The sequence below is a fragment of the Vipera berus genome (assembly GCF_964194415.1).
Source record: "Vipera berus genome assembly, chromosome: 1".
NCBI lineage: Eukaryota > Metazoa > Chordata > Lepidosauria > Squamata > Viperidae > Vipera > Vipera berus.
In genome coordinates, this window is record NC_138202.1 from 326,794,774 (window position 1) to 326,807,893 (window position 13,120).

At 37.3% G+C, this 13,120-nt stretch overlaps 1 protein-coding gene across 2 annotated transcripts in view; it reads right to left on the reverse strand.

Annotated features, from left to right (window-relative positions):
• The window catches only part of PSME4 (proteasome activator subunit 4), a 98,211-nt gene that overhangs the window by 26,174 nt on the left and 58,917 nt on the right, over positions 1–13,120 (reverse strand). For both annotated transcript variants that reach the window (XM_081313373.1, XM_081313372.1), the window contains 9 exons: positions 12,849–13,058; positions 10,992–11,128; positions 10,614–10,667; positions 9,850–9,979; positions 8,985–9,066; positions 6,920–7,073; positions 6,523–6,592; positions 4,536–4,661; positions 2,381–2,533 (listed from right to left, as the gene is read on the reverse strand). In XM_081313373.1, coding sequence (XP_081169499.1) covers positions 2,381–2,533; positions 4,536–4,661; positions 6,523–6,592; positions 6,920–7,073; positions 8,985–9,066; positions 9,850–9,979; positions 10,614–10,667; positions 10,992–11,128; positions 12,849–13,058 — 1,116 coding nt within the window. The remainder of the gene's footprint in view (positions 1–2,380; positions 2,534–4,535; positions 4,662–6,522; positions 6,593–6,919; positions 7,074–8,984; positions 9,067–9,849; positions 9,980–10,613; positions 10,668–10,991; positions 11,129–12,848; positions 13,059–13,120) is intronic.

The window sequence follows — 13,120 nt, forward strand, 5'->3', positions numbered from 1 at the left end:
CCATCTCAATCAATGACTCTGGGCAGCCTACAATTCAAAAAAACTATTGCAGTTAAAATGTCAAAAATATTTTAATAAAAACAATAGAAACATCCACATTAAATATATGGTTGCTTAATGACTGCTTGAAGTTACAACAGATTTGAAAAAAAAGTTACTCATGACCCATCTTTGAAATTATGATTGAACACATGATCACTTTCTCTCAAACACACATGTCTGTTTGTGTGTGTGTGTGTGTGTGTGTGAGAGAGAGAGAGAGAGAGAGATTGAGATTACACACACACACACACACACACACACACACACACACATATATACACACACATACAGTTGCAAGAAAAAGTATGTGAACCCTTTGGGATTACGTGGAGTTTTGCATGAATTGGCCATAAAATGCGCTCTAAACGTCATGTAAGTCACAACAATAGAAAAACACAGTCTGCTTAAAATAATGCTACACAAACATTAGCTGTTGTCATGTTTTAATTGAACATAAGAAGGAAACATTCACAGTGCAGGGTGGAAAAAGTATGTGAACCTTTGGACTTAATAACTGGTTGACCCTCATTTGGCAGCAATAACCTCAACCAAACGTTTCCTGTAGTTGCAGATCAGACCTGCACAACGATCTGGAGTAATTTTGGACCACTCCTCTTCACAAAACTGTTTCAGTGTAGCAATATTCTTAGGATGTCTGGTGTGAATCACTCTCTTAAGGTCATGCCACAGCATTTCAATCGGGTTGAGGTCAGGACTCTGACTGGGCCACTCCAGAAGGTGTATTCTGTTCTGTTGAAGCCATTGTTTTGTTGAATTACTTGTATGCTTTGGGTCATTGTCCTGTTGCATCACCCATTCTCTGCGGAGCTTCAGTTGGCGGACAGATGGTCGTACATTTTCCTGCAAAATGTCCTGATAAACTCTGGAATTCATTTTCCCATCAATGACAACAATCCGTCCAGGCCCTGAGGCAGCAAAGCAGCCCCAAACCATGATGCTCCCTCCGCCATGTTTTACAGTGGGGATGAGGTTTTGATGTTGGTGTGCTGTGCCTTTTTTTCTCCACACATAGTGTTGTGTGTTTTTCCCAAACAACTCAATTTTGGTTTCATCTGTCCACAGTATATTTTGCCAGTAGTGCTGTGGAACATCCAGGTGCTCTTTTGTAAACTTCAAACGTGCTGCAATATTTTTTTTGGACAGCAATGGCTTCCTCCGTGGTGTCCTCCCATGTACTCCATTCTTGTTTAATGTTTTCCTTATTGTAGATGAGTCAACAAAAATGTTAGCATGTGCCAGAGATTTCTGTAGGTCTTTAGCTGACACTCTAGGATTCTTCTTTACCTCATTAAGCATTATGCGCTGTGCTCTTGCAGTCATTTTTACAGGACGACCACGCCTAGGGAGAGTAGCAACAGTGCTAAACTTTCTCCATTTGTAGACAGTCTGTCTTACCGTGGACACATGAACATCAAGGCTTTTGGAGATAATTTTGTAACCCTTTCCAGCTTCATGCAAGTCAACAATTCTTGATCGTAGGTCTTCTGAGAGCTCTTTTCTGTGAGGCATGGTTCACATCAGACAGTGCTTCTTGAGACCAGTAAACCCAAAACAGGGGTGTGTTTTTAAAGGGCAGGACAGCTGTCAGCAACACATCCAATATCATCACACTGATTGGAGTCAAGGTTGGCTCACTCCTGCCTCCAATTAGCTCTTGGAGAAGTCATTAGGCTAGGGGTTCACATACTTTTTCCACCCTGCACTGTGAATGTTTCCATCTTATGTTCAATTAAAACATGACAACAGCTAATGTTTGTGTAGTATTATTTTAAGCAGAGTGTGTTTTTCTATTGTTGTGACTTACATGACGTTTAGAGCGCATTTTATGGCCAATTCATGCAAAACTCCACGTAATCCTAAAGGGTTCACATACTTTTTCTTGCAACTGTATATACGTACATACACACATAAGAAAATTACACACACACATTACACATTACAAATTACACATCCTATATATATATATATATATATATCTTTGTTAGCAAGCGAAAAAATACATGTGTGTGTGTGTGTGTGTGTGTGTGAAAAATGTTTGTTAAGCATTCAGAATACACTTGCTTAGTCCCAGACACAGACAAATCTTATTTCCTGTTTCAGCCTAGCCCAAGGCCATCTACAGGCAGTAGCCACAGCAGTCTCCCTTTATTCTTTGTTAGCAAGCCAAAAAATTTACACACACACGCACACACACACACACACACACACACACACATACATATATATATAATTTTCTTCAGTGATTCCAAATAATTTTGGTGTATATAAGGAGATCTGAATCAAATATATTTGCAAAATTCATAGAAATGTGCTCTACCTTTTCAAATGTCCAGTGTTTAGACCCTCTTATCAAACCAGCTATAATTTCAGCCACACAGCGTTGAGTACTTTCATGGGAATCTTCAGCAAGGCGTTCTAAGTGTGGTTTCAATACAGGTAAGAAGGTATCATCAAAGTTTCTAAACAGACCCTAGGGAAAACACACACATTTGACTTTAAGCCTTAATACTTCTTATTGCATTCACAAAAAGGGCTAAACCTAATTTAATTGTTCTAAAATGATAAATATATTTAAAAATGTTAAATATCAGTAATATCTAGAGGGGAAGGAATTTTTCCAAGCCCCAAATGTTTAGCATATATTTAATGCCTTTTTATTGCAATTTACCATAAACAGTAATTGGGCTACCATTTTCAGAATTAAATGATATACAAGCCATTATTAAGAGGAAAGCACTGAAGAGCTTTAGAAAGTAGTAGCACATTTTGCTATTGTTCCTAAATTATAATCCTGGAAACCACATTTGCACACTTCCACATAAGTTTGAAAATTTGATTATTGTGCTGTGGGGAAAACTATAAAGCAATGAAACTATACCAGAAAACTTCACTGCCTTAACACAAGCTAAATGGAATGTAGTGTAAATGAACAAATGAGTGTGCCTGCATGTTATACAAGTAATCCCCAAGTTATAAGCGTTCGTTTACTTAACATTTGTTCTAAATTGCACGATAAGCGCCCCCTAGTGATTATGAGAAAATCCCAAGATTACGAATGTTGCATCACCACAGTTGTTCGCCGTTATGAATGACTGCAGAGGCTCTGCAACATTCACTCTATCTCCCCACCTGCTCCCCACAACTGCTTCTCCTTCCTTTCCTGCTGTGCCGGACTCACCTTGAGAAGATCTGTATCCTCTCTGCCACATTTTTGACTTTGAGGGAGAAGAGAGTCAATGGAAGCTCCTGGATGCCATAATATCACAAAGTTCAGGCACCCATCCTCTTTTGCTGAGAATGACTACCTGAACTCTCATAAGATCATGGACCCCAGAAACTTTTATTTTCGGCGCAAACTCTGTGCTTGTCTCCTGCTCCCCCCCCAACTCCTTTCCACTACCACCACAACACTGTTTATCTGAATGGAGACCTTGGGGAGATGGGGAGCTCCGTCTGTGTGTAAATGCAATGCTTGAAAATGCAGCGAATTGCTGCGTTTCCAAGGGTCCCACAGGCGCTCAAACACCTTTTATCTGAACAGAGACCTTGGGGAGATGGGGAGCTCCGTATGTGGGCAAATGCAACACTTGAAAACATAGCAAATCAATGCCGGGCTAACTCCGATTCCACACTTTGCCCCATAGGCAAGGAAATGAAGCAAATGGAAGCTTCTGGGGGCCAGGATCTCTTTTGAACTTGCTTGATATTACAGCACATAGGACCTTCCATTATCAGCATGAAAATCAATTCCAAGCTGACTCTCCTCTCCCTCAAAGGGAAAGAAAATGCAGCAGAGAGGATTTTTGCAAGGTAAGTGAGTCCGGCGTGGCAGGAAGGGAGGGTGAAGCATGAGGTATCTTAGTGGGTGGGGGAGGCCTTGGGGGCCTGTTCCATCACTAGGCCCTCCCATGGTCTTCCAACCTGAGATACTCATGTGCACTTAACAAGCCACCTGCGTCTTAACGAGCAGGGAGTTATCTCATTCGAGGTACAAGATTCACTCCCACAAATTTTCGAGTTACGAATGGAATGGGCAGGCTCCATTGCATCCGTAACTCGACGATTACCTGTATGTAAGAAGGTAGTTTTTAATGTTAGTTTTGCAGCCATTTTAAATGGCTCTCTTGTTATGAAAGTCTTACAGAAGGTGATATACTGGATATGATGGATTAGTTCCAGTAGCTTGGCAGTTCATCACACTTTATTATCTTGTCTTATCTACCATTAAACTAAATTTCTCCAGTCCTGAACGAATGGAAAACTCTGGCAGTATAGAAGCCAGAAAGAACAGTGTGTAAAGAAGGGCACTTGAGGCAGAACTTTTTAATAAATTATGATTCGATTAAATCAGAGCAATATATGTGATAGAACAATCACAAAGGTTTAACTGCATGGATTTTTTTGTTAAACAGCTTTACACATAGCTCAACATATTTCCTAGAAAAGAAGGAAAATACTACATAATCATTTACCTTAAAGAGGCAAAACCTACGAGGATTAAATTTATCTTTTCCTTTTCTGTCTTCTAAAGAAAGAAACTTGATTAACTGCTCAACAAAATTAGGATCAGAAAAGTGATCATAAATGACTTGCTCCGCCTGTAAAATAAAATAAACAATAATATAAATAGAACTAAAAACTGCTTACCATATCTATGTTGGGAAAAATATGTATGGTCCCCATAATTAGATAATTAGATCTTTAGAGCAGACGACCTGAAAAATGTTTAACTGATATATTCTTGCAAACACAAGTTATTCTCTAATGGTCAGCCTTAGAACTCTTTATGCAATCATTTTCTATGATGAGGATGTTATACATTCAGACTCCTGGGGATTCTTTGGGCCAGGTCTCTCCACATCTTCTGATCTTGGTCTAGTAATAGTAATAAAGTTGGAAGGGACCTTGGAGGTCATCTAGTCCAACCCCCTGCTCAGGCAGAAAACCCTATACCATTTCAGACAAATGGCTGTCCAGTCTCTTCTTAAAAATTTCCAGTGTTGGAGCATTCACAGCCTCCAGAGGCAGGTGGCTCCACTGATCAATTGTTCTAACTGTCAGAAAATTTCTCCTTAATTCTAGGTTGCTTCTCTCTTTGGTTAGTTTCCATCCATTACTTCTTGTCCTGCCTTCAGGTGCTTTGGAGAATAGCTTGACTCCCTCTTCCTTGTGACAACCCCTGAGATATTGGAACACTGCTATCATGTCACCCCTCGTCCTTCTCTTCACTAAACTAGACATACCCAATTCCAGCAATCGTTCTTTATATGTTTTAGCCTCCAGTCCCCTAATCATCTTTGTTGCTCTTCTCTGTACTCTTTCTAGAGTCTCAACATCTTTTTTACATCATGGTGACCAAAACTGGATGCAGTATTCCAGGTGTGGCCTTACCAAGGCATTGTAAAGTGGTATTAACAGTTCACATGATCTTCATTCTATCCCTCTGTTAATGCATCCTAGCACTATGTTGGCTTTTTTGGCAGCTGCATATTTAAGTGATTACTGCTGGCTCATATTTAAGTGACTACTTCTTTGTTTTTCTATGCTCTGGCTGGTATCAGCTTTAATGATGTCCAGTCACTGTGTTCTTTGGGGCGGGTTTCCTTTTATCACTAACTCTTCCAAATACAATTACTTTCTCCAGTGTCCCCTGCATGACATGGCCCAAATAAGTGAGACACTTTTGCAATTGTGAAATGATCTCATTTTCTATAAAAATCTAAAGTTGATTATTTTTATATCTCATCTTCCTCCTCCCAAGTCAAAGATTTTCTGACCTGAAAAGGGATTTATTAATATGCTGCAAAAATCAGTGTGACATTATGATAAATTGAATACTTCCCCCCCCCAAAGAAAACAAAACCTTCTGGAAAGAATCGAAAATCTTCCATATATAAAAGGTAGCAAGAAAAATATCTGGCTTAGAAATTTGGGTAATTGGCAATCACCTGTTTCAAAGAAATCATTGCTGTGGTAAATGGACAAATGGTTTAGTATTATACTGGTGTTTAATATATTTAACTCTCACTTAAAAAATCACAAGTAATTTCCTTTTTCCTAATGTACACTCCTGACATATGTATGCAAAACCACATGATTTCTCCAAACACGGTTACTTTTAACTGCCTGTTAAATGTGCAAACAGTTTCCAGGCAAACAGAAAATATCACTATATATTTCCTGTAGTCAGAAGTTACATCTATGATGACTCCCATAAGAATTTCTTCATACTGTATTTTGATATAAGCACTAGGGGCTGTGTGATCCAAGCACATAATTGATTCTATTAACATATTATGTGCATTTGAATTTCAATACTCTGGAACTGAGATAACTTTGAATCAATTAAGTCCCTCTCAAGTTAAAACTGTTATAAAATGAAAGGAAAAAATGTATATGCTGAAAGTGAAATATCAGACCAAGAGAAATTGTGAGCATATTTTTAAAATATAACATCACCTCTGAAAGTTCCTTTCTACTCCTCCCAAGTTTTGGTTGCTCTTCTGCAGAAGCATAGATTTCCATATTTCTAGAAATTGTAAGGGGAAAAAGTGAGACAACTTAAAACAATATTGAATGGCAAAATAGAAAGTACTTACACCACTTCCTGGTTCACTGTTTCTGAGTCACAATTTAGCAAGTACAAATTCAGATTCATGTCTTTTAATCTTTATATTATCAGATATAGAAAGCCTAAAGGATTTAATATATGGAAGAAATGAATGACTGCTCTAACAAATCAAGTATAAGCAGGACAAGGTTTGCATCAGTAAGGCAACTTGAATGGAAGCTATGTAGTGACTCTGCTGACTTTCATATTATAGAAGAGGGCAGAAGGACAAAAGCCAATACTTACTGAGGCCAAGTGTAGTATCCCCAATGTGTTTTTTCCACAAAATGGCAGGCTTCCCAAGTTTCTTTAGTCTTTGGTAAACTAGCACTCTCATAATGCAGCCATTGGTTATCAGATCTGTCACCTGCCTGGATATTAGAAGGCCGTGGGGATCCACCTGTTTGTAAAAGAGAAAAATGCTTTTCTTCTTAAATTTATCAGCAGATGCTTGATGTTTCTACTTTCATTCAGTACATATTGATCCCCACAGTTACTGCCAGCTGTCACTAAATCACACAATTCTGAATAATTATATTTTAAAAAAACAGAAACCATGAAGCATCTGTTTCAAATAGCAACATAACTAGTACAGCCACACTAGGAACTAAAATATGTTAACCAATATTCTTAAAACTAAAACAAGTACCACAATAAAATACCCATTAAAATAGTCATTTTTCTACAAATTAGTTGCTGTAAGCTAGTTTGTTCATCCCTCCTTGGTATAAGATAAACACCTAGAAAGATGGGGAACTCAGATTTGGCAGGTAATCTGTAGGAAAAATTTTAATAGCCATTTTGGTACTCAAGGATAACAATAAAAACGATTTCAATCCTATAAAAAGTTTTTAATTCTTATTTCATCAGCATTTTTTCTAAAACTAAAATTATGAAAATATGTCATCAGTTTAGAAAACAGAATGCAGGATCCTGAAAGTCAGTTAGCTGACAAGCAGTGGATTAACATCTGAATCGAAAATTCACACATAAATGCTGAGGACTTTAGTAAGACTTGAGGAACAGGACACTAAAATAACTTACAATCAAACTCACACCGTGCAAATTTAAGTAAAACAAATCATAAGACTATTTAATATCTCCAATAGAAGAAATATATGTAGCTCAGGATGGAACTGTGGAATCCTTGGTGCTCTCCGAGCTTGGCTGCTTGTTTGTAAATGTTTCATTGCCCAAGTACGGTATATAACATCATTGCAAGTAAGTGTGGAGTTTGCTTCCTGTTTGTATACAGTAGAGTACCCTGTCAATGTTAGTGAGGATGTGGTTTTCTCCTTGGTAGTTCCTTGATTAGTGTTTTGTTTTCTGCTAGTTTGTCTAGTGTTAACCCCTACTTATCTGGGTGTTGGCTGCTGGAGAGGATGTGTTCTGGTCTTTTTGTTTCCTTTTTAGCTTTTTTTAATTGTCTCCTGAATTGTATGTAGATGTAGTTTATCTTTATGTGTCTATTGATGGCAGATTTGTCTGAATGCCAAGTGTCCAGGAATTCTCTAGAGTTTTTGGAGTTCGTCTAAGATGTTCAGTTTCCTAGTTGAAATTGTGGTTGAGTCTATCTATGTGTTATAAGCAAGTAGTTTTCATCATGTCTTCTAACTGCTAGCTGATGTTCATGGACATACTGCTGTCTGCCTGTCTTACATAGTGGCTATTATAATCCTCACATTATATGCTGCAGATTATATCTGTTTTTTTCTTCTTGAAGGAGGAGTTGATTGGTTTGTGTGCTATGGTGGTGCCATGTGGATGTAAATCTGTTGGTTGTTTCTGATTTAGAATCGGATAAATTTGGAAAAGGATAACAATATTATACATCAAAAGCATCTCTGAAACAACCAACATTATTAAAACCAAATGGCATCACAGTAGCAGACAAACACCAACCCAAAAATGCTATGGAACTCCTGGAAACTTGGCATTCCGACAAATCAGCCATCAATAGGCATATAGAGATAAATCATAAAATGTCTGCAAGCAAACGATCAAGCTCAGAGAGCACCAACGATTCCACAATTTCTCTCCCCAATCAATAGAATGCTTCAAGATGCAGTACTTCAATATTTTAACGCCAATGGAAAATTTAATGTTATTACCTATGAAAATCAACTAAACTTGCAATAGATATGGTGACCAGTTAAAAAAGATATAACGTAGTTGAAACATTAGGCAGAAGAAATTGATGGCAGATACAAAGACTGCAAATTAACAGATGTAATAGCTCATATTGCCCTTAACATTCACTAACTCAAATTGTCATTACTGAAAGATAGTTGTTGTTCTTTAGCGCACTTACTGATTTGGAAAGGACAGATGACCATCTTTTTGTGGGGTCTTTTCAGCTGCTTAAGGATGCCAGCCACAGCAGAGATTGCCATCTGCACAGAAAAATGAGAATTAGCTCATTTTAATTTAAAACAAATGAAAGGAGAAACACTCTTCTCATAACTTTCCTCCTACATATAAAAACTTTATATGTAAGGTTCAGCTATGTGTTGAAGTAGTCAGCATATAAAATTAACTGGGGTAAATTATTTTTTATTTCATTTAGGGGTTTTTTAGGGTAAAACAAGGTAAAGATTTGGGTTCTCTAATCTCTACAGTGTTTATGTATAAGCATTTAGATATTTATAATCCTAAAAATATTTATAAATTTGTGGAATTCAATATGTTAAAAGTTTTTTAACAGTTGTCTTAGGTATTAATAGACAGATTAAAGGTCTTTTAAGGAAGGGTTTTTAACTTGGTGGCAAAGCCTATTCACTGCACATATAGAAAGCTTCAGGATTAAATAGCTGATAATAAACAAATCCCTTGCCTAAGATTGGAAATCTAGTGTCTATCAAAGATTGCAAGCTATGTACCATAGACAAATAGTATGATTTCTGCTTGCATAATGAGTGGCATTTCACTGAAGACTTTCTTTGTGTGAATTGGGCAACTGTGCCAGCCTGCACATCTCTGGAAAAGTCTACGCATATCAAGCAAACTCTACTTAAAAAGAAAAATAGTCCTCTGGAAGCACTGAAATTCATTCATAAGATCAAAAACAAATACTTTGATATGTGAAGAAAGCAGATATTAATCCACTCTAAGGAATGAATAATGGAATCAATATCAGCAAACCAGTTTTACTATAATTAAACCAGTTGACTTTTTACCTTGCGAACCACCAAGACATCATGATTGAGACATTCCACAAAAAAATTTATGGCTCTTACAGGTAGCACTCTGTCATCCCTTAAAAGTAGGGAGAGAAAACCAATGCCAATGTGCTCAAACTTCCAAGGGCTGGAAGGAAGAAAAAAGGATTCCAAATTATACAAAATAAAATCTAGAAGGCATAAGTTTTAAATCTAGCACTGAATTTTCACTGAACTTGGTGAGGATTGGAATATGGTATGATCCTGGGATGGGCAACTCACTGCCTGGGAGGTACCATAAACACCCAAAATTCAGCAACAAAATGGCACCGTATTTGTAGCACCATGTTTTTTGTTTTACTTTTGCTCTCAAAAGTGATCATAGGAAACAGAGAGGTTTTGGAGTCAAATCACTTTCTTGTCCATCTTTAACACTGTTCTATCTCGCCTAGCATAAAGCCATACTTCAGAAAGTCAGCCATTTTGCAACAGAATATAAGCAGTATAATATAATTTATTTTTCAGGGCATGGGTGGGGGTTTAAAAATAAACATGGTTCTTTTCCTAAATGCTTTCTGCTCTTATTTGTTATTAATAAATTCTTTCTCCATAAAGCCCTTCAAAATTGGTCCTGTCCTCTTCAATGATGTCATCTCATCTCTGGAAAGCTTCTTGCAGCTACAAAGCTGAATGGTGACTACCAATTTCTCAATGGTTGCCAACTCACAGCCCAGAAAAAAAGCACATGAACCACATTTTGAGAAAGATATTCTCATACTTACAGATTTCTTTGATTCACGCAATCTAGAAGCTTATTTACCAAATTTTCATAATTTCTGAAAATGAAAAAGAACATTTATGTATTAACATATCTCAGCAAAAGACAGGATATCATCTGTGGGTCATATATAGAATGCACTTTTTAAAGCAATCAGCAGACAGGAGAAACTTCTCTAAAAATGCTGTACATGGAGCATTTCAAATGAATATAATTTGTTTGAAGAGGTTTATAATCATGTTGTATTTTAACAATCATGTTAGACAAAAAGGTAATAATTGGATTTTCTCTCTGATTCAAAAAAAGTTTTAAAAACCTTACTGTTACAAATGACTTTGATTTCATGTATCAAAAATGAAATTGTTGGAGAGTTTGCACTTACTGAGAAGCCTCGGCATTCCTTTCTTTCTGTCGCTGAATTCCCAGCTCAATCTCTTTTGAACTAAGGCTTGTATATTCACTGTTTTGACCCAGTGATTTCTGCAGGAGGACTGCAACTTCAGTACATGTCTCTGGGACCTGGAGAAATAGGGAGACATAAAGAAAGATTCTGATACAACAAGTGATTATTCCCAGGGAAGGATACATTTACAAAATGTACAGTTACAAAAATTCAAAAGCATCACAAACTAGTATACCAAAGTAGTGTATTTACACTTTTACTTTCTGCTCTTATTGTTATTGATAAATTATTTTCCCACAAAGCCCTTCAAAATTGGTCTTGTCCTTTTCAATGATGTCATCTCATCCCTTTCAATATTCTAAAACATAGATACAGTCAAGAGTATCAGTACCCTCCTTCCATTTCCCCCATCCCAATTTGCTGAGTGATTGTTTATGGGAGCAAAGGCACCTATGATAAAAGTGAAGCAAAATGTCTGCTTGAGTTAGCAACAAAATCCAATTAACATATTTTAACTGCTAATGGTTACCAATAATTATGTCCATGCCATTTTCATTTGTTCTATTTACAAAAATAAAACCAATTATAAATAAGCAAAGCAAAATGCTTACTCTATGGAATACAAAATGGTGGATGCCATTTACTTGTGTCGGTTTCAATTTATTTAACAGAAAATTGGGATTCTTTGGGAAAAAGTATAGGCAGTCAACGACTTATGACCACAATGGAGGCTGTCAATTATATTTGTAAGTTGTGATGGTCATAATGCAGGTCACCCATGCAACCAGTCTCATTTTATGACCTTTTTTGCAGTGGTTGTTAAGCAAACCCATTCTTTGCTATGGGGTGGCTTTGCTGAAAACTAGAAATAAACGCTGAAAAAACATTGCAAATTGTGGTCATATGATGAGATGCTGCAAACAGCCAGTTGCAAAGTGCCCAAAATGCAATTACTGACTGCAGGGGGTGGGGGGTGTTCTGTCAGAACATCGGAACCAGGTTCTACGTACCTCTAGGGAAGGTCCATCGCAACTTCGAACAGTCGCTAAGTGACCAGTCATAAGTTGAGAACTACCTTTGGAGGGGTATCAATACTTTTTGTCACATCTCTATTTGGCCTTTTTCATACATTATTCTGGTGTCATAGTAATTTAGAAAAGGTACAACTGGATGAGGCCAGAACAGATAATTTATGAAAAGCAACTATTATTTTTTTCTTTTTCTTTTAACAAAAAGAAAATGTAGGGGCAACTGAATGGAGCTGACCATTTACTGGCCAGATGCCTTTCCTGATGCCTACGAGGAGCTCACAGCAGATATTTTTTCTTTGCTCCCAGAGAGTGAAATATCTGCCACTACCTAGGATCAAACTCACAGCCTCCTGATTGTGAGGTGACAGCTCCAACTCTAGGCCATCCAGCTGCTTGATAAAAGGTAACTGCTATTAATACTGCCATATTGTTTTAGACTTGTATTATTTCCAAGTATGTGAAAATTCTGGTATCCCAATTCTTTATTATACTGAAATTTTTACATTCTAGTTTATAATCAGATTGCCAAGTGTATTGTCTCAAGCAAGAGCTAATGCAAAACCCTGCCATTAATCCAAACTCACTGGCACTGGCATCTACTTCCCCACCTTCCTGTAGAAGACATATAGAACTAAGTGCTAGATCCCCAGCTATCATCCAAATTCAAGCAACATATTTATATTTATCAATGCGAGAGCATACCAAAACCATCAAATCAAACTGGTTGCACAGATACTAAATGGTCCCTAAGTAACCAGGCCCCATTCCTAAACAACTGAAAGGGATGTAATTATTTCACACTTACAATAAAATCCAGTCCTATTGTTTCATACTGCCGATGGATTTTCTCTGCAAGGTCATCAAAGAGTCTAACTATGGATGGCTTTTCCAGAGACATTGCTTTGCTAAGTCCAGAAGAGACAATTGCAGGCCAGGTTTGGACAATGCAGTCCCAATCATGAAGATTTGCCAGGCATACTCCACTATGATTTCCAAGAAGGCAATACAAGGCACCCTATGGAAAAGAAATTTTAGAAAGAATTATTGATGTACAGTTGGAATTCTTCTGCAATTACA